Source organism: Schistocerca piceifrons, chromosome 2 (genome assembly GCF_021461385.2).
Source record: "Schistocerca piceifrons isolate TAMUIC-IGC-003096 chromosome 2, iqSchPice1.1, whole genome shotgun sequence".
Lineage (NCBI taxonomy): Eukaryota > Metazoa > Arthropoda > Insecta > Orthoptera > Acrididae > Schistocerca > Schistocerca piceifrons.
In genome coordinates this window covers 116239246-116261524 of record NC_060139.1, presented here as the reverse complement: position 1 = coordinate 116261524, position 22279 = coordinate 116239246, and the positions used below count along the sequence as shown (strand labels likewise).

General features: G+C 39.0%; 1 protein-coding gene across 1 annotated transcript in view; it reads right to left on the bottom strand.

Moving 5' to 3' along the window:
* Positions 1-22279, bottom strand: part of LOC124776445 (transcription factor Dp-1) — a 227824-nt gene that overhangs the window by 104524 nt on the left and 101021 nt on the right. The window contains exons 6-7 of the mRNA XM_047251447.1: positions 16105-16267; positions 3150-3362 (exon numbers count right to left, since the gene is read on the bottom strand). Coding sequence (XP_047107403.1) covers positions 3150-3362; positions 16105-16267 — 376 coding nt within the window. The remainder of the gene's footprint in view (positions 1-3149; positions 3363-16104; positions 16268-22279) is intronic.

The window sequence follows — 22279 nt, the reverse complement described above, 5'->3', positions numbered from 1 at the left end:
GAAAGTTGGCAGGTAAGCAAACAGTGTTGAAGTGTGTTCTGACTGCACGCCTCCCACCTGAATCCAAAAAAAGAACTTCACTGCCACAGATTAAATAAAAATCTTGGGGCACCTAGTGCATTACAATAAGAGTTCACCCCAATCCAGAGGTACAAAAGGGCAGTCACAAATTTTCTGACTCCTTGGCACATTTATGACATGAGTTGTTCCCAGAAAGGGCTATTAGTACCTGTGATTTATAAAGGACTACTGTCTAAGGCACATTCCTTGCAAGAACTACTGAAGAGAGAGACCAAATTTTCCTAGAAATTTTCCTTGTGCTTGAGGAGGTGCTATCATAATCTCCAGTCCTAGCATAGTAGGACAAGAACGCCGATACAGAACTTCACACTGACACTAGTGGTTATTGTATAGGGGTAGATCTAGTGCATATTTCGAAAGTTGTTGAAAAAGTAATAGCTTATGCTTCCATAATACTCTTCCCACCCGAAGTGGACTACAACCGAGAAAGATTGGCTTGCAGTTGTCTGACTCGTTAACACTTTGGAAACGAAGCCCGGGTATAGGTCATGCTGCAAATTGCTCGATGCGCAAGCCTTCTATCACTCAAAAACTAAAACTCACTTCATATGAGAACAATGTACGTGTGTCTCGGGACTGCCACTTGACTGGTGCTGCCTTCTGTTGTCAATTTCTGGAATTAGTTCGATAGAAACATTAGCAAGAATAACAGCTGATGTCATGAATGCTGAGCTACCACGATCGCACTGACGTAATTTTTTGCATGTATTCTTCAGGCCTCGCATTCTGCTGTAGTTCTGTTACAAATACATCATGTCTCTTGAATTATCAAGAAATTTTGGAAGTTCAAGAGGAAGAAATTGTTCAGTAACTCACCTAGCACTTTTTTCCTAGGGAGGACAATTATACTGCCTGTCATCATTTTAAAATTAGTAATCTATCACAGAACTAAAGTAAATATGAAAAATAAATCCTGCAGTCTGGTCCTGTTTTATTATATATTAGCCTTGATGAGACATCAATTACACATGTTCCAGTGATGCTTTTAATAATGGCACAAATGGCCAATTTCCTATACCCAATACTCTTTTAAGTGTCTGGTTTCCAAAGCGTTAACAAATTGTGGTAGTATTTGACAAATCATCACAATTATAAAGGACTACCATTCACTGTGCTGGCCAACTAGCCTGAAGGGCCTGTCGGGTTGACTAGCACGATGGGCACTAAAGTTTCAGGAGTACAACATCACAGTGGTATGCAACTACTGATGCCAACACAAGGATATCAACTACCTTTCAAGGAATCCTTTGGGAAAAGACAGCAACATGGGTGAAATCTGAGTAATCACTGCAGTAGATGTCACTGCTGCTGAAAACTATATGAACATTGAAGAAGAAGGAACCACCTTATAAACATTTCAATTAAAACATAGAATACTGTATAAGAGCTTCCAAAATTTCTTGATCATTCAACAAAGGTGGTATTTGTAGCAGAATTCCAATGGCGTGGAAATGATTGCCAATTATGCAGCTCATTTGTGGCCAGCTATCCTAATGTATTTCCATGACACTCCAACATCTGGTCAGTCACTTGGCATTTGTGTAGACTAGGCACAATCAGACGTAGATATCACTGGCCAGGTCTCTTCCGATCTGTTACACAATATGATACCCACTGCAAGAAACACTACTGATGGAAACAAATGTCACATTTCCCTCCAGAATATTTGGTACAAACTCTGCCAGCAGCAGCACCATTCCACAGAATTAGAATCTACCTTTTCGGGAAGTTCCCGAAGTCGACAAACAGGAACTGGTGGATAATAGTCTGCACTGACTACCTCCACCTGCTATGCTGCCACCAAGGCTGTGCCAACTGCCGAATATGTGGAAATTGCAACGTTCATTATGGAAGACATCATTTTGAACCATGGAATGGAGCACCTCATGTGATGATCCATGATTGTGGAGAGGTTTTCCAACTGAGACTCGGTACAAGAGATAATTTCACATATGTTAACTAGAGGATGACAACTGTCTACGGAAAGACAAATGGCCTCCCAGAATGCTTCAATAAGATGTAGGTAGGCAGGCTCTTGATGTACTTCGATATCCAACAGAAAGAATGGTATACAATGCTGCCCGTGACATTTGCGTAAAACACAGTGAAGGATGACACTAGTTCTTTTTGCTCTATGGTCACGAGGCAAAATTACAATGGCAACACTGTTCCTGGTCCAACCAGATGATACTATAGATGACTATATATGAAACACTGGGCACTCAGGAGAAACACTGAGAGCTCTAAAATGCCAAACACAGCTGGCAAAATCTTGGTATATATTTGTACACTTGTGTGGAAAGTGAGACTATTAGTAAAGTTACTGTAATACTTTAGGCTTGCTGCTCATCAACTGAGACACACACACAAAGCATACAATTACGACCAATCATCAAAAAGACAAAAGCGCAGAGATGATATACAAGCCCCCTGTGCAAACCACAGCTACAGTACTCAGTTGTAGATTTGTGATGTGTGTTTCTTGTTCAAGGAAATTGGAGGTGTGCTCAATGATTGCCAAGCTTTGACACGAAGGTTTTGATGCACATTACAGTGAAGAGGATGTGACATTACGACCACAATGTGAGGATTGTCCAGCACTCCATATAAAGGAAAACTGACAATATCTAGATCCATGGTGCTGAATAAGATTTTTGGAACAGCAAGGAGAGGGAGCAATCCTGTGAGCTGTGGTGCATACAATGTGACACAGCAGTTAGCCTCACAGGCTGTAATGCTGCTAGTTGCCAGTTCAGATCTGACCACCAACAATTATTTAGTATTTATCATTTCTGTAAGTTTCTCAAAATTTCTTTCATTTGTATATTTCGGAACAGTTGATATTTGTATAACTGACAGCACTCCCGCTTCTGGCTGAGCAACGATGTTTCAATAAACACGCTTTCAGTGCTGAGTGTTGTACCCCATTATTGACCCTGCTTTCAGATTTGGGCTTTTCTATTGTTGCAGTGTGACAATACTGTGAAACTATTACCAAAAAATCTAACAATTTTATATTGCAAGACAAATACAAAGTAGAGATCAATGAGTTAAGGATTAAATCTTACCTGTAAAATAAGGTCCTGCAACTGTTGTGTTTTAACTTTTATTCTTTCAATTCTTTTCTGTTTGTCCTTTTCTAAAGTAAGGCATTCTTGAAGCGAATTTGTAGGTAAACCCAGCCATCGTATTTCTTTTTTTTCTTTGGAGATGATGTTCATAGCCATAAGGACATTCAAAGCATCATAAACTCTTCTCCTGATGTTCTTCTGGTCATATTGCTAAAACAAAATGTCTGAGGTCAACCAATCAAGTGAAACAAAAACAAAGATGTTTTGCAAAAAGACAATGTAAGTCCCACGCGCAGCCTTACTGTCACCAGCTGAATAGCAAACCCAGGGATAGTTACTCGACACTGATGGTAGTCAAATAATTCAAATTCTAAATATAAAGTAGGACTTTCTAAAACAACAGCTTCAGTTTAGGGGCAGGCAAATGAAAACTAGAAAAATGCGAAAAGTAACCAAACTGCTTATTATTTCAAAAGTAGTCACCATAACTTAACACATTTATCCCACTGTGAGACAAAACAGTCAATGCATCCACAGAAAAATATCTGCGGTTGCCCACAGAACCACGATTGTTCATTGGTGTGCACCTCTTTGTCTGAAGCAAATGGACCACAAACGTATTTCTTCATGGCTCCAAACATATGGAAAACACGTGGCAAGAGAGAGAGAGAGACTGTACGGAGGATGTGAGGGCTTCCTTAAGTTGCAAAGGAAATGCACCATATACGAGAACGAAACAGTGCTCATACAAGCATCTGCCAACAGCAAAATGTGTCAAAGGCTTTAGGAAGCTTTCATAACAACAAATTGCCTCCGATGAGCGTTACGTCACAACTGTTTACATTAAATTCGTGGGAGCGGTTGCGAGCTTATGCGCATGTGCAGATGAGTCGCATATGAGTAGCACTTCTCCCACTTCTGGCTACAAAAGTGTGGCAGTTAGCTGTATAAGCAATAGCAGCAAGCAGCCAGATGCTATCCGGAAAAATTTTACTGGTGCACCTAAGCTGCCAGATTCACGTATGCACAATAGGCACGGAACTAGGGGGTGGGGGCAAACCAGGATTTCTGCCCCGGGCGGTAATTTCGGGAGGGGGTGGGGGGCAAATTCATATTATTGAGGAGAAAGACCTTGTTTCACAAAGCGCCAAGCATCCAGCGCACGTTGGTCTATCGATTACTCTTATGATTTTGAACGCATCCCTGTTGGTTTTTGAACATTTTTTATCAAATTCTATGCTGCTATCTGAATGAATCTTAAGTTGATTTTTGAATGCGTGCATAGTGTGCTTGATGTGTCTGCCAGGGGAATCCCCGTCGCATTTAGAAATAAACTTTCCTCCAGACAAAAGGGGACGGGTTTATACAAGCTGAGCGAATAAAGCCGAAAAGGTGAATGACAATCGCAGTTTATGTGGTTGACTGGGTTCACAAATGATCAGCATTGTTATAATTACTAGTGAATTCCATAGATTCAGACTACCAGAGTGGAAATAAGTGACTAACAGGAATAACAGGAAACAAAGATTACGTATTGTCTTCTCCATGTATCCAGGAAAATGAAATTTTGAAAGAACATTTTTGGCCAGACCGCCTCACTACTAAGGGCCAGTTGAACAATCCCTGGCTAACAGCCACTAAAGTTCTATTCTGGGAGTAGCACAGAAAACGTGTTCTACATACACGTAATAAGGCCTAACCATAGAATAAATTTTGACACTGGCAGGAATAGTTATAGAATTAGTGATGACAAGATTGTTTGTTAGAATGAGGAAGGAGAAGAAACGGGGACTCTCACAAATTATGGAAGAATATGATTTCAAATTTAATTTCCTACTACTACTTATCGATCTCATGCTTCAGAAGCTAGAAAGCATGAATGAAATGTGAAACTATTTCCTAACATAAAACTTTTTGCTTGTAGTAGGCTTAATAGGCATTTGATATTGGTAATTCATGAATTATATTCTGTCGTACTATAAAAATGATCATTTGTGCCAAAACAGTCTCGTTTATTTGGTGTGTGTAACAATCACTGCAATATTAGGCAGGCCTATTTCGTTTTATCTAGAAGACGGTGACAAAATACACGTAATCAGATCGAGAAACCACACCAGTCTTGGGTACTATTTGTATTAACAGCTTTTCTTTTATTAGACGACGACATTTCCTTTCTTTATATAGCAAAATGTTGAACTTTGATGAGGTAATAGATTCTTTCCCAGAAAGGAAAGTACGCCATATAAAGCTGTGGCAAGATTAGAGAGAAAAAATAGCTAGGACTTGAGGACTGAAGAAACGTGTACTGTCTTGCTTGTCTCTTGTCTTTACTCATTTTATGTACCATATATTTAATTTTATGCTACACAGAACAGCACGTTATTAGCTAATAGGCAGTAAAGACTGAAAATTTACTGAAGAGTTCTTTTCTTGTTCTGCCGGTTACAAATAATCCCATCCAGTATAAATGGCGAATTTTTTTTTTTTTTTTAAGAGGGGCAGGATGTCAAACCGACCAACTGGGAGCAGGAGAGGCGCCACAGGACATTTTAATTTCCGCTGGCGTGAATATAGTTTGATAGCAACCATTACAAAATATTACACGTTTGAATTCCACAGAGCGAAATGCAGAGACGTGCGATGGAAGAATGCTGTGTGGAGAGGCGTGGCACTGCACTTCGGCACACTTAAGATGAAATAACACGTCTTAAGTTCCCTCGATCATATATGTCTTATGTATCAGACCCTTTAGAAAGATGTGCGCTACAAAATGAAGATTTTTTGAAAAGTCGATTTTTAAAATTTTTGGCACCCTACCTCAAACTCTCGAGGGAGGGGAAGGGCCACTATCTAATAATGTCCCGGTTCGGAAATATCGTAGATCTGGACCTGATGCACAGAGCAGTCTTGAGTTGCAGTGGGGAGCTGGTAGTCTTCACGTGACCCGTGTTCAAGTGATTTTGTTGTTTCCGTTTTGTTTATTGCTCTCATGTCAGATGAAAACAAAACAGATTTCTGTGGTTGGGAGCTAACAAGTGAATTAAAATACATTCACATAATTACGAAAGGCTAAATATATTATTAGTTTCAGATTTTATTTCGTTTCCACCTTTCTGACAGTCAAGCGTTAATCGCCTTGCAGAACAAAAACGTTATTTTTGGCGGTTTGTTAAAGAAATTTTGACTATTATTAATCTCTTCTGCTGAGGCCAATTTATTTGAAAAGAAGTGTTTATTCACAATATTGGCTAGTTTCACCTGTTCGCTGCATTTCAAGTTCACGTTTTAATCTTCTAGACGTATGGTATTATGCCATAATAAAGAACTATATAATAATAAAGAACTATCAGTTTAATAAGTCACAGCTGCAAAATACTAACACGAATTTTTTACAGACGAATGGAGAAACTGGTGGCAGCGGACCTCGGGGAAGATCAGTTTGGATTCCGTAGAAATGTTGGAACACGTGAGGCAATACTAACCTTATGACTTATCTTAGAAGAAAGATTAAGAAAAGGCAAACCTACGTTTCTAGCATTTGTAGACTTAGAGAAAGCTTTTGACAATGTTAACTGGAATAATCTCTTTCGAATTCTGAAGGTGGCAGGGGTAAAATACAGCGAGAAAATGCTATTTACAATTTGTACAGAAACCAGATGGCAGTTATTAGAGTCGAGGGGCATGAAAGGGAAGCAGTGGTTGGGAAGGGAGTGAGACAGGGTTGTAGCCTCTCCCCAATGTTATTCAATCTGTATATTGAGCAAGCAGTAAAGGAAACAAAAGAAAAATTTGGAGTAGGTATTAAAATTCATGGAGAAGAAATAAAAACTTTGAGGTTCGCCGATGACATTGTAATTCCGTCAGAGACAGCAAAGGACTTGGAAGAGCAGTTGAACGGAATGGACAGTGTCTTGAAAGGAGGACATAAGATGAACATCAACAAAAGCAAATTTAGTGGTACCAAGATATTTATTTCGACTCCCAAATATCGACGTTTTGGCTAGTAAAATTGGATATTGAAGCTGTTATTGGTTTCAGGATAAGTAAATCAATAATTCACATAGTTGAGAAAGTGAATATTCACAGAGCTTAGTCTGCAGGTGGTCGCAGCTCCAACTACAGTGCTTTGAGAACAAGTGAGTTTTGAGTAGCAGGCAGTCTGCATGTCATTTCATGTCAGAGATGAGAGTTTTCAGCTAACCACGATCAAATCACGTACTTCAAAATAAGAAAGTGTACAATGAATGCTTCCAAATGACTCCTATCGGTGTCACTTCTATCAACACTAACAGAGAAAATTATTGACTGTGTTTTTAGGACAGATCTAGCACACACAGGATCATTACTGCCACTACTCACCGAACACCAAAAAATTTCTGCAAGTATATTTCGTCAGAAATAAAGAAACATAACTATAAACAATGCACAAAATATCAGTGGATTGAGAGTAGTAGTAGTCCAGTACATACAGAGGATCTTACACGAATACAATCAGCTGATTCACATATTCAAAACTGCACTAAACCGAATGATTTCTGATGACTATAAAGTTATAACTCGAGCCAAACAAACAAGACATGGAAAACACTAACGTCAATTTAATGCACCTAAGGTAGACAAAGTCGCCATCATAGATGTGGACAATGAAAAAAACTGTGACCTAATGGTACAACAAAGAAGACGAGGACTACAATGCATTGCAAAGACACACTGTTCACATGATGCCCTCCAATATACATTAATATTTTTGCACAGAGAAGACAATATAATTTTAACGTAAAACAAATACAACCCGAAACGAGCCATAAAAACAAACAAAAAAGTCACTTCCAAGGAGTTCTTCCACCTTCAAGATGCAATCCCAAATGACAAAAACATTGATAACATTGGAACATTGGTGATTTCGTTATCATACACAGGAAGACCGAGACACACACACACACACACAAATATACTCAAGATGCCAATTAGCCAGATTTTTCCGACAAAAACAAATGATGTTTATTGAAGTCATCACAAAACACCACATCTTTGGAACTTATATAACAATGAAAACAATTTCTGACAAAATAATTTAATTGGATAGATAAAAGATCTACTCACCAAGTGACAGCTGCACACACAATGAAAAGGGGGTTGTAATTAGGAAAGCTTTTGGGGCCAGTGGCTCCTTCATGCAGAAGGGCTTAAAGGAAAGGAAGAGGGACGAAGGAAAATGACTGGAGAGGTCTACGAAAAGGGGTAGATTTCAGGAAGGTCACCCAGAACCGTGGGTCAGGAGTGACTTACTACATGGGATGAGATCTGACTGTTGGGACCTGCATTAGAAAAGATTTGAGAATCTGAGAGCTTAAAGGTGGAAGATCAAAAGCAGATTTCCCGAGCCATTACATCCAATCCTGGTCCTGCTGATCCCTCCAAAAAACAACTTTGAAGCACATCACTGGTCACTCAGTATTGTCCTGGTTTGGAATGTATTAAATGGCTACTTCAACAGGGCCATGACTTCCTAAAATCACACCCTGAAATGGGATGCATTCTATCTGAAATCTTGCCCACCACACCTAGAATAGCTTTTCTTCACTCTCCCAATCTCCCCACTATTTTTGTCTGACCCTTTGCTCCTTCTGTACCCATCTTCCTACCCTATGGCTCCTACCCCCGTTACTATCCCTGCTGCAAGACTTGCCCTATGTATGCCCTATAACTGCCAAAACATATACTATCAAAGGAAGAGCCACCTGTGAAACAACACGTCATATACTGACTGTTATGTAGACACTGTTCGGCCTTTAACATGAGCATGACTACCACCAAATTATGAATTAGATGAATGGGCATAGACAGAGGGTGTGTACTGGCAACAAGAAATATCACATTGCGGAACATGCTCTACAGCTTGACAATCGTGACCTCAATGCCTGTTTCACCACGTGCTCCATCTGGATTTTTTCCCTAGACACCAGTTTCTCGTAACTCCGCAGGTGGGAACTAGTGCTACAACATGTCCTTGGTTCTTGCCACTCATCTGGCCTTGATTTACATTATTGTTTTCCTCTCAGCATTTCTTCACAGTAACTTCTTCTTTCTGAAGTCCGTTTTAGTTTTCTACATCTTTCATTTTCTCGCCTGTCTATTTTCCCTTGCCCACCTCCATTACATGCAATGCACTTAGCCTTTCACTCTTATTACCTCGTGTACGATATAAGCAGTAATCTCTGTCTTGCATATTACCCTGTATTCCAACTTCAAGCTCTCAGATTTTCAAATCTCATCCGATGCAGTCCCCAACTATCAGTCTTCCCTTCTCATCCAGTGCGGTTTGTCTCCCACGACCCGTGGTTCAGGGTGACTTTCCTGAAATCTACCGCTTTTCCTAGACTTTTCATATCCTTTTCCTTCACTCCTCTTCCCCTTCAACCCTTCTGTCTGAAAAGGAGCCACTGACTCCGATAACCCTCTAAGTGTGTGTTCTGCCACTGCTTGGTGAGTAATTTTTTACCTATCCAATTACATCTTTGGAACTGTTACATGCTGGATGTACACAAATAAATGATAAAAACAAGGACTGCCTCAACCACACAATCTCATATGACTACATGACACAATTCATCCCACAGATATTAATAAAATCATCCACGCCGAATTTCCCAATTCGGAACTGCACGATGTCATGGTGAAAAATGTGATTCACAGACTTTGTGGGCCATAGCACAATTTGCCATGATGGAAAATGTACAAAAACATACCCAAAAACATTCTTGGATGACATACAAAGCAGAGTTGATGGCTATCCCCAATATAAAAGAAAATCACCCGATAATGGCGGCTTCATAGCAAAAATATGAACATGAGGCAGTGATGAACTGCAAATAGATAATCACTGGGTAGTTCCACGTAAAACACAACTTTCCACAATGTTCCGAGGACACACAGATGTAGAATACTGCAATACAGTGAAATTCATCAAATATGTGTGAGTATGCGAACAAAGGCAGTGACATGGAAGTATTTAAAATAGCCAAGAACAGCAAAAAGCAAAACAGAAATGAAGAGACCCTTATGTACCAAATGGTAAGATAAATAAACAATAGCAAAGCAGTGTGGCGGATTATCGGTTTTCCCATACATGGATGCGAACTAACTGTGCAACTTTTAGCAGTACGTTTGGGGAATGGGCAGAGGGTTTTGAAAAATTGTAAGCGAACCATGTCAGAACATAACATTAACAGCTTTTTACCAATTGTGCCAAATGGAGCCATTCACCAAAATATTACTATATGTCAATGTCCCTACATGTCAATACATGGAACACAACAAGAAAAAAATCTTTCAATGACAAAAACAAGGAATTCCAGTAGAAGGTCATCCAGCAATCATGAAAACTGGTGCACTATGCCCAATGTTTCTAGTTACATCATCTTTGTTTTTAGCTATATCTCTGGATGTTGATACACAAAATACGGGGACCAACAAGTTTCGCAGATATCACGGCTGTTGACAGTTATCTATGCCAGACCTACAGAAAAGCATGCCAATGCTTAGGACTACAGGAAAATAATAACCACTGGGTGTTAACACTACAAGAAGTATCACTCACAGTCTCAGCTGAACAAATGAGAAACTTATTCGCCATAATTCTAACAACATCTAACCCATTGAATCCGAAACAGCTATGGTACTCCTTCGAAGAGAGTATGAGTGATGACAAACTGCACCAAATCCGACAATCTCATCCTTTACTGACCATTGAATTCAATGACAACATCGTCAATGAAACACACAATTGCTTAGAAGATAAATATTTAGCAATGAACAACCAGACCATAGTACAACTCGGGATGCAAGCACCACAGAAAGATGCTATCAGTGTGCTAAACTTCGCAATTACAAAGGAAAATAGCTACAAACTACTACAATACATTGCTCTCAACACGAAGTGACAATCAAAAAGAAACAACGTTATCATAGACCGGACTGACAACACTGGAAGAATTATATACTTGGATGCATCATGCGGCACAATGAATCTTTTGCTAATGGAAATACTTGCTAAACAACACATTCCACTTGCACTGGCATCATCCAGGATTGCACCCACAGTTGTGGAAGGACAAACTGCCCATTCCAATCCACAACTACTGTTGAATATAGCTGAAGAACAACTCCTGGTATGTAAAATATAAAGAGCATATGGACAGGGTGAACTTCTAAAGTGAGCTAAAATTATTTTCTCGGACAGATGCACAATGGCACATAAAAAAAATCACTCAAAGCCATGGACAGAACGTTACAAGACTTGTGAGGAAACTGTGAAGCAATGAGAGGAGCTCTACTCATATTCCAATATCAGTAGACAAGACCAATACACACTTAAAAAAAAAAATTACATCTCTGGTCACTCATACAAATACTGCAACTAACAAAAAATATGAGACTTGAACTATAAAAAGACGAAACAACAGCACATTTTACTCAAAACTTTTACAAATAGGCAAAGACACTTATCCTACTGACCAGATGAATGGCCTCATTAAACTCTACAGTGATTTCTGCAACATAGCCACAGCTGAAAACAAACTCATTCCCCAAATCTATCCAAACATTGTTTACAACTATACCAAATCAGACTTGCTATTTGAAAGGGCAATTTTGGTAATTAAAAATATTATTGATGATATCAACTTTAATATTCATAAAAAAATTCCCAGTGAAGACAGAATATTTCAATCAATTCACACGATGGAAAATGTTGAAGAAAGTGTGAACTTCCCTACAGAATTTATAAACACACTGCAAATACCAGGAATGCCATTACACTACCTTCGACTTAAAATTGAATCTCCAACTATACTACACAGAAATCTCAACTCACCTAAATTATGTAGTGGAACAAGGATTATGATTAAACAGCTATTGAATATCATCATCGAAGCTGAACTTACGACTGGACAGTACAGATGGCACATACTATTTAGCCGCAGAATACCACTGATCCCTACTGAACTGCCATTACAATTTAAAAGACTGCAAATTCAAATCAAATTAGCCTACAGTTTAACGAATTGCAATGACAAACTTTAAAATATTGCAGGATCAATCTCAAAGACTCGTACTTCTCTCACTGTAAACTACACGTAGCTTGCTCTCAAGTAGTAAATAAAAAAAATTTGTACATATATACTCCAGATAATAAAATGAAAAATGTTAACACACAAGTATTGTAAACAGTTTGAATATTTTTTCAATTTTAACCTCATATACCTCAAAGTCCATCCTTTTATTCCAACTACCACACAATCTCATATCAACTCCCTGAATGAAGCCGGGTACCCAAGCTAGTATGTGATTATAATTTGTGAATGATGAATTTGGAAGAAAAACTCTATCACAATTTAGTAAATGTGATAAAAACATGTATTCATTAGGAGCTGTTGCAGCTATAACATGTAAGTTTATAGACTTGAACATATACTACTTCCTGAGGCACGAAAAGATATTTAGAAGTCAAGAATAATAGAACACAGATTCTACGAAGTTATTGCATTCAATATTAAGCTCTATAAAGACTTAATTTACATATTCAGTATGTTATCTATACATTTCTGTGTGAAATTGGCTTCTGATTATCCATAAATTTATATAAAAATTCGCTCATGCACTGATCTGATTACTTCAATGCAAGTACTTATTGAGTTTTGGTTATAATTTTGTCTCATTTGTAATAAAACTACTCTCAACTACACACATCAAAAAAGTTTTGCACAAACTCGGTTCTGGAATCTGTACAGAAAATTGGACTAGAGATCAACATAAACATCATTTCCGCCCTTTTTTCCTCATGAAAACCACACTTTGCATGTTGTACCACCATACAGCAAGACCTTCACAGGTGGTGGTCCAGATTGCTGTACACGCCGATACCTATAATACCCAGTAGCACGTTCTCTTGCACTGACGTATGTCTGTATTCGTTGTGGCATACTATCCACAAGTTCATCAAGGCACTGTTGGTCCAGATTGTCCCACTCCTCAACGCAATTCAGTGTGAATTCCTCAGAGTGGTTGGTGGGTCACTTCATCCATAAACAGCCCTTTTCAATCTATCCCAGGCATGTCGATAGGGTTCATGTCTGGAAAACATGCTTGCCACTCTAGTCGAGCAATGTTGTTATCCTGAAGGAAGTCATTCACAGGATCTGCACAATGGGGGCAAGAACTGTCATCCACGAAGACGAAAATGTCTCACCAATAAGCTGCTGATATGGTTGCAATATTAGTTGGCGGATGGCATTCATGTATCTTACAGCTGTTTCAATGCCTTCAGTGACGATCAGTGGCGTCCGTCAGCCCCACATAATGCCACTGTCGGGGAACTTCCACCTTGCTGCACCCGCTGGACTGAGAGCCTAAGGTGTTGAGCCCAACCCGGTTGCCTCAAAACACGTCTCCGACGATTGTCTGGTTGAAGGCATATGCAACACTTATCAGTGAAGAGAACGTGATGCCAATCCTGAGCGGTCCATTCAGCATGGTGTTGTGGTTGCAAAGATGGACCTCGCCATGGACATCAGGAATGAAGTTGCGCATTGTGCAGCCTACCGCGCACAGTTTGAGTTGTAACATGACTTCCTGTGGCTGCATGAAAAGAATTACAAATAATGGTGGCATTGCTGTCAGGGTCCTCCAAGCCATAATCTGTAGTAGCTGTCTTCCACTGCAGAAGGAGCCCTCGAGCGGCCTTAGCAAGTCATGTCATTGACAGTTCCTGTCTCTCTGTATCTCCTCCATGTCCGAACAACATCGCTTTGGTTCACTCCGAGACGCCTGGATACTTCCCTTGTTGAGAGCCCTTCTTGGCACAAAATAACAATGAGGGATGCGATCGAATCATGGTATTGGCCATCTAGGTGTGGTTTTTTTTTGGTAGGGTTTAAGGGCGCTCAACTGCTGAGGTCATTAGCGCCCACTAGGTGTGGTTGAACTACAAACAACACAAGCCACGTACCTCTCTCCTGGTGGAATGACTGGAACTGATTGGCTGTCGGACCAGCTCAGTCTAACAGGCACTGCTCATGCATGGCTGTTTACATCTTTGGATGGGTTTAGTGACCTCTCTGAACAGTCAAAGGGACTGTGTCTGTGATACAATATCCACAGTCAACGTCTGTCTTCAGGAGTTCTGAGAACCGGAATGTTGCAAAACTTTTTTTGATATGTATATAAAGAGAGATTTATTGTGGCAAGTTCATTTTAGAGACATTTATTATTGTAATTTTTATTGAGGGGGCAGTCTAATATATCAGAGGCAATCAAAAACTTTCTGTTGAAAGACCTTACAGTCCAAAATCTGTACACCAATCTGGTAAAACCACCTTCAGCATTGAGGCAATCACCCCATCAACGCACAAGGTTGAAGATACCTGTTTGGTAATACATCATGTCCAGCTGTGTGAAAAACCTATAACTCCATGCTGGGGACAAGCATTACCATGGAAAAACAGACCCACTTGTTGCAGTTTTGCTGGACGTTTTACCGTAACTGCATGCTTATACACCTGCACTGGAGCTGCACTGCGTTGCATATACGCTGCTGCAACACCCTGAAACGTTAACTGTTTGATTGCCCCTTATAAGTGTTAATAATGGTTCTGCATGTATGATAGTTGTGTCTTATTGGATAACTGTCGGATTTGTGACTGATACTAACTATTAAGTAGTAAGTGGTTCCTTGCCTACGTAATTCATTTATATTGTGGAATCCAAACACAAGTGTAACGTGATTTCTTCAGCTACACAAAGAAATGGAAAAAAAGCATTCAATAGTATACATAATAAATTACATATGACAGTGCCAGTTTTTAAACTACAGTGAGGAACTCTTGTACAGATTAAAATGAATGTGCCACAAGGAAGCCTGTGAACTTAGATTAGAAAATCTACATCTACATCTTGGGTTCATCACTGGCATTTGTCAGTCCTGCTGACAACCTATTAAAAACAATACCGCGATTCCTACCCCAAATGAGTCCACACTATTAACTACAAATTGCATGGTGATCTGTATGTACAGAGATTATAAAGATAGAATTTAAGGATACTTTAACAATGGGCTGCACAAAATTTGCTAAATAATGCTGCAGATCGTTCTGACTGCCCTTTTCTGGGCTAAGAGTATTGTTGAGAAATGCAGAGTTTCTTCAAAATATACCACCATAACATATAATAGAGTGAAGCTATACAAAGTAAAAAAAGCTTGAGCATTTCAAGGTGACATACAGTGGGAATTATTGTCATAGCAAAAATGGCAGAATTTAGTTTATGCACAAGATCGTGAATGTGGTACTTTCAAAGAGTGCTCATTTATCTTCAGTCATAGCTTACTGAAGTGGTCAACTTCATTGATTATTTGCTCTGTGTTTTGTGTATTTCTCTGTTAACAAAATTACATTAATATGTAGCCAAAGTGTTCAAATGTGTGTGAATTCCTAAGGGACCAAACTGCTGAGGTCATCGGTCCCTAAATTTACACGCTACTTAAACTAACTTATGCTAAGAACAACACGCACACCTACACCCAAACAAGGACTCAAACCTCCGGCAGGAGGGGCCGTGCAATCCGCAACAAGGCACGTCAAATCGCGCGGCCGCTCCACACAGCTATAGCCAAACATCCACAGTTATAACTGTGCTAGCCAACACAGTCTTAAGTGACAGGCTATTGGGTATTCTTTTTTCAAACTATGTTTGCCAAATTAATAAGGTTACAAGTGATTATCATTCCAACATATAAACAAAGGCAACACAACATAACAACTTCCATAGTTGTATGCATATTGTAACATTAAAAACCTCTAAAATTGTCTGTTACTGTATTTTCTAAGGCTGCAAACAAGTCTTGTAAATAAACTGCAGAACAAAACTTATTTTTTCAAATTCAACATGAAATTACCTGATCTGTTGGTGAAATTACTAAATTTGGATTTGTAAATTCAGCAACCAACTCATCAGCAACCTCGTTGTAGGACGTTGTGCCCTTCTTGCGCACTTTTTCACATACCTTCATTGAAAAATGTCTAAGTCCCTTTCCAACTTTTTCACTTTTTCTTCGTTTGCTGAAACCAAACATTGTACACTGTAATCAACTGCCTTACAAATACATTAACTGCAGTCTAGCTTGTGAGGTAGTATTAATGATAATTTCTTACCTTCAGTATCATAAATGAAAGCATGTCACTGTAGGCATGTTATGGTAACTGCTTAACAGTCGTCTCTTAGAAAATGTTCATTGTGAATTTAATACATGAAATTGTGTTCATACATAATAACAAAACTGAGCAGTGAACTTTTCTGCTTCTTTGTATTTCTTTCTTAAAAAAAGAAACAAAGCAAATGAAGTGCTTTAATCATAATTTTAGAATTTAATCTACTTTGCAACTGAAAGTTTTCTTCACTTCCCGAAATATTTCATCCATTACTATAATTTTGTAATGAGAAAGAAAATCATCTTTGTTTTGAAGGAAAGATGATCACTAGCTCCTAATAACAAAGGTCACTGAAAATTTAATTCATGCTCCAATTCCTAAATGAAATTCTTTAGGGTAATAATGCTTGCTAGATTGTTTATCTGAACATGAAGCAAGGGCAGCACATACCATTCAATAACAACTATTTATTTATTGTATTTTTTTACACGAACAAAGAAGTATCTACAATCAAATGAAAAGTCCATATTTGACAATTAGTTCAGAGTACCACGTCAGTTAGTGTAGGGTCCACTGACGACCAGTGCACTCCGTAACTATGTGTTCTATTGTTCGCAGTCAGCAGATGAATGGAAACCCCATTTCAAGGTGTAATCACACCTCCCTCGACCCACCCTAGTGTGGTTCAGCCTCCACCAGCTTTGGCATGATACTTGGAATCCTTGTATGTTCTTTGTTGGATCTTGAACCTGGTGAGCTTTGTAAGACAGTGAATTTGTTCCAGTGCTGTCACCACCCGGCAGTCATGTCGACAGAACTGATACTTTTTGAATCAATCCAGGGTGGTTTGCACAATTTCACAGGGTGGTTTGCATGACTTCAGATGAGTTGTTGATCGATCGTTTAGAGCATTATACAAGAGAGAATGCTTATGAGAAGTGAACTTCAGGAAGTTTGTCTTAGCTACTTCTCTCTTTAAATCTTGCGGAGAAATATAAACTACAACACGTAACCACCGAATGAAAGTAGATCTACCAGTAACAGTGACAACTTCATGGCTTCAGTAAGTTGAACTGTTTACCCATTCAGAAGAGCAATATTCGCCAGCACAATACACAAGAGCGTGCAGCAGAGTGTAGAGTATTCACATTCACATCCCAATTGCTGCTGGTAGTCTTGCGAAGTAAATTCGTTCTCGAGCCAGGTTTCTTAAATAATCTGATGCACTGTTGTCTGAATTTCATGGCCTGATCCAGAGAGATTGCTAGATATATTGTAGTTATGAAAAAGTTCGATTCTGTCAAAATTCATATGTAGCAACACAGCAAGAAGTAAGCATTCATGATACTGTTAGTCTACACTGCATCAAAAACCAGAAATTAAATTCTCGAAAACGCCCCTGAAAATAAAATGGACAGTTATGGCAAAGAAAGCTTTCATCAGATATGATTAAAGATGTTTAAAGCCTTTCATTTGTAAACTGGATTTCAAAGCTAATATTTGAAAAAAATTTTTAGCTAATTTTAAGACAAAGTTCCTAAAATTAGTAAATATAAATAATGATTTAATACAGTCTACTTAACTTTGAAAAAGAAAAAAATGCATAAACAAAACTTATGCACTCAATCTGTTTGTTTACTCATTAGAAGATTAGTATCTTAATGAAATTTACAAACAAAAAGTGCATCAACTCAGCTGAACTAATCAAAGCAAGGAATTTGTCCTAACACTATTTAAAACACTCAATGTAACATCCATGTAAAACAGATTAAAAAATACGTAACCTCTAAATTAGAACTTAACTCATTCAGAAAATAATGTTAATATAGTGCCACTTCCACTTAGATATATAATTAACAAGCACAATATCCAAAGGGTAATGTAGCACAAGGGAATATATATAATACTGGGATAACAACCCCCACCCCTTCAACTTTGGAAAAATATATTAACTCCAACAGATGACAAAAAGATTTTGGAAGAACTGTGAGTTCTGTTTAAGTAACATTATAACAAATCGTAGCTGCAATGGAGAGAGTTTCTTTTCCAAATACTGCTTGACAGAGAAGGGGAATGGTTAGTGTATGCTGTGAATTTTCGCCCACTTTCAACCATTGATTCACTTTCTATCCATTAAGTTCTCACTCTGGAACATGAAATGCAATAAAGTCAATTGCCTGCTCAACTTAACTGGCCTATTTTTAACAACAAAAAGCATCATCTGCTGAATCACTGCTTCCAAACATGGTCAGCAGTTTGGGGACACCTGCATCAGTGGCATTATTACTACCTCCTTCTAGGCATCATAATTTAAATTAACCTGCATTATCACAAAGAATCTAATTTGCTTTGCTTAGAGCTCCTCTCGCTGTCTTTGCCTCACATTCTCCTGTTCTGTAGTGGGCATTGTGGTCTATGAAGTAACCACTGAGGTCTGAACTAGGTTCCTTTTATTGCCAAAGATAATAGAAGAATGAATCGAAAGGTCAATAGTCAAAGATGAGGCAGTTGCTAGCAGCATCCATTATTTACAACACAATAGGAGAGTATCTGTGGAGAAATATTTAATTTTTTCTACATCACATTGTTCCAATACTGCCCCACAGTGCACTGACATACGCACATGACTGTCGGCTCACCTGCAGGCAGACTGTAGGTAGTGCAGGCTACCACTCAGGCAGCCCTATTCCACCACGTTTGTGAACTGTTCTGTTGCATGTATGAGTCACTCATCCTCCTATGCCTGTGGGCACTCGCCTAGTTCATACAGTTACTTAGGTTACGATCCAGCTGCCTAACTGCCCACACCTGATCAGTTTGCCCACCCCCAGGCAGGTACTAAAACTGGTGCAGCCTGCCCTATATCACTGTCCATGTCTTTTCACATCTCCTGGTACTTACTTGGTCCATCAAACAATTCAACAGACTACGTCCTGCTGACCTCCATTTTATTTTCAATAGAGTCACAATTGTGTTCCACGCCAGTCTTCTTTTCTGTTTATTTTGCTTGTGCATTTTCTAAACTAGAACACAAGAACAAGATGTAAATGAGGATTTTTTTTTGTATATTTACTCAATGTTTCCCCAGGACTAAGCCTGTTCAACAGGACGTGGGCATTTCTGCAGCAAATGCTCCTCTGTGAACTCCTTGATGGGATTTAGTATAATATCTGTATACCACTACATATACTTTTCATTTTGGCAGTCAGATGAAATGGCGGCAGCAGAGGGGGAAGAATGGTTGTCAACTGTATCCTCCCAAAAGAATAATGCAAGCATTTGCATAAAAATGAACGGTATAACTTTAATTTATGTGCGACTTCTCCTCTACAATTATTCATTCTTCTGGCAACAATTAAGGAAAAAGACAGATTGCTATTCACTGTAAAGACGACACATTGAATTGCAGGCGAAATACTGAAAAGACTTATACATTTAGCTTTTGACCACAGCTTTTTCAGAATAGGAAACATGTACACATTCATTCCCACAAGCACACTTAACGCTTACACAGTTGACGTATCTGGCAGCTCAGACCGGAAGCCATTCCAGTTGTGGCCAGTCATGTGCACGAGATGTGCTTCCTTGCGTGAATGAATGTGTGCACGTTTCCTTTTCTGAAGAAGGCTTTTGTCACAAATTAATTGGGTAACTGTCTTTTCATTGTGCTTGTCTGAAACTCAATGCGTCATGTTTACAGTGAGTAGCAATTTACCTTTATCCTTATATTATTGTTATCCCACCTGGAGTTTCCACTGTTGCATTTTTCTGGTAGATATTGTCATTGTCTAGCAAGTCAGTTACATTGCTGAAAACGTTTTAGTTACAAATTCCTATGTTTCATATTCGACAATGCTTATGTATGTCAAGGTATAAGCCATCTTGTCCTTATACATATACAGTAATGTAACAGCGTTAGGCTCACAAACAGTAGCACATAACATATTTCTTTAGTATACATACTGATACACTGTAACACTACTGCATGGATTGGATGTACATTTGTGATTATGTCATAGTTTTTGATTTAAACTAATTGTACAATGGAAGTGAGAATAATAATTGACCTACAGAATGAAATGTTACTAGAATTTAACAAGATGAGAGAAAAAATGCGGTTGGCATGTAAACATACCCAATATTTATAGTATTCAGTATGCATTAGAGCATCTCAGTTTGTATAAAACTAATAAGATTTGGGATTGTAGTTAATACTGTCATTGGTAACTAGAATCGTAATTTGTCTACGATGAAATCTCAGATTTGTATATCAATTATTAAATGGGCTTACTAGATGAAATTTGCTTCACAAAACAATTTATTGAAAATCTATAATTCATTGCGAATTATGAAAAATTGGAATTTCAAGAATATAAAAAACAATTACACGTTGTATGAATGTGAGGGAACGATTTAGGTTCCCTTCTATACTCCTAAGGGGCAGACATGTCTACACCAGTGTGCCAAATAATGAAAGCAACAATAATTAACAAGGTGTGCCAGAAGAAGCACATGAGCTGGCTCGAAGATATTATTTCTAAACTCTAAAAACTACAATAGAATTTAACGAGTTACTATCTCTTAATAAATGGAGGTCTACGATCATGACAGTCTTTTTCAACAGACTGGACTATGAACTGTATACAGTACTTCGCTCAGCATCGATTAGCAGCGCAGGAAAACTTGCTTCAGTGGTGCGCTTGGCAGTAGAGGGGTGCCCAAGTGGCTGGCAATGGAAGGGTAATAAACCAGGCTGGTACTCTTGACACTCACTGCACTTCACCACAATAAGTACACCACACTGCAAACATCACTTTGGGTGCTGATACTGTGGGGGACGAACCAGAAGCCCAGCATGAGGCTTTGTACAACCACAGTCAAGGGAAGCCTGTCCATGAAACGTGGTTCGGAAGATGCAGTAGCACTGCTCTCATTAACCGGGCCATGAAAAAAAAAAAAAAAAAAAAATATACATCTACATCCATACTCCGCAACCCACCATACAGTGCATGGCGAAGGGTACCTCGTACCACAACTAGTATCTTCTCTCCCTGTTCCACTCCCAAACAGAACGAGGAAAAATGACTGCTTATATGCCTCTGTACGAGCCCCAATCTCTCTTATCTTATCTTTGTGGTCTTTCTACGAAATATAAGTTGGCGGCGGTAAAATTTTACTGCAGTCAGCCTCAAATGCTGGTTCTCTAAATTTCCTCAGTAGCAATTCACGAAAAGAACGCCTCCTTTCCTCCAGAGACTCCCACCCGAGTTCCTGAAGCATTTCCGTAACACTCGCATGATGATCAAACCCACCAGTAACAAATCTAGCAGCCCGCCACTGAATTGCTTCTATGTCCTCCCTCAATCCGACCTGATAGGGATCCCAAACGCTCAAGCAGTACTCAAGAATATGTTGTATTAGTGTTTTATAAGCGGTCTCCTTTACAGATGAACCACATCTTCCCAAAATTCTACCAATGAACTGAAGACGACTATCCGCCTTCCCCACAATTGCCATTACATGCTTGTCCCACTTCATATCGCTCTGCAATGTTACGCCAAAATATTTAATCGACGTGACTGTGTCAAGCGCTACACTACTAATGGAGTATTCAAACATTACGGGATTCTTTTTCCTATTCATCTGAATTTAATTTACATTTATCTATATTTAGAGTTAGCTGCCATTCTTTACACCAATCACCAACCCTGTCCAAGTCATCTTGTATCCTCCTACAGTCACTCAACGACGACAACTTCCCGTACACCACAGCATCATCAGCAAACAGCCGCACGTTGCTATCCACCCTATCCAAAAAATCATTTATGTAGATAGAAAACAACAGCGGACCTACCACACTTCCCTGGGGCACTCCAAATGATATCCTCACCTCCGACGAACACTCACCATCGAGGACAACGT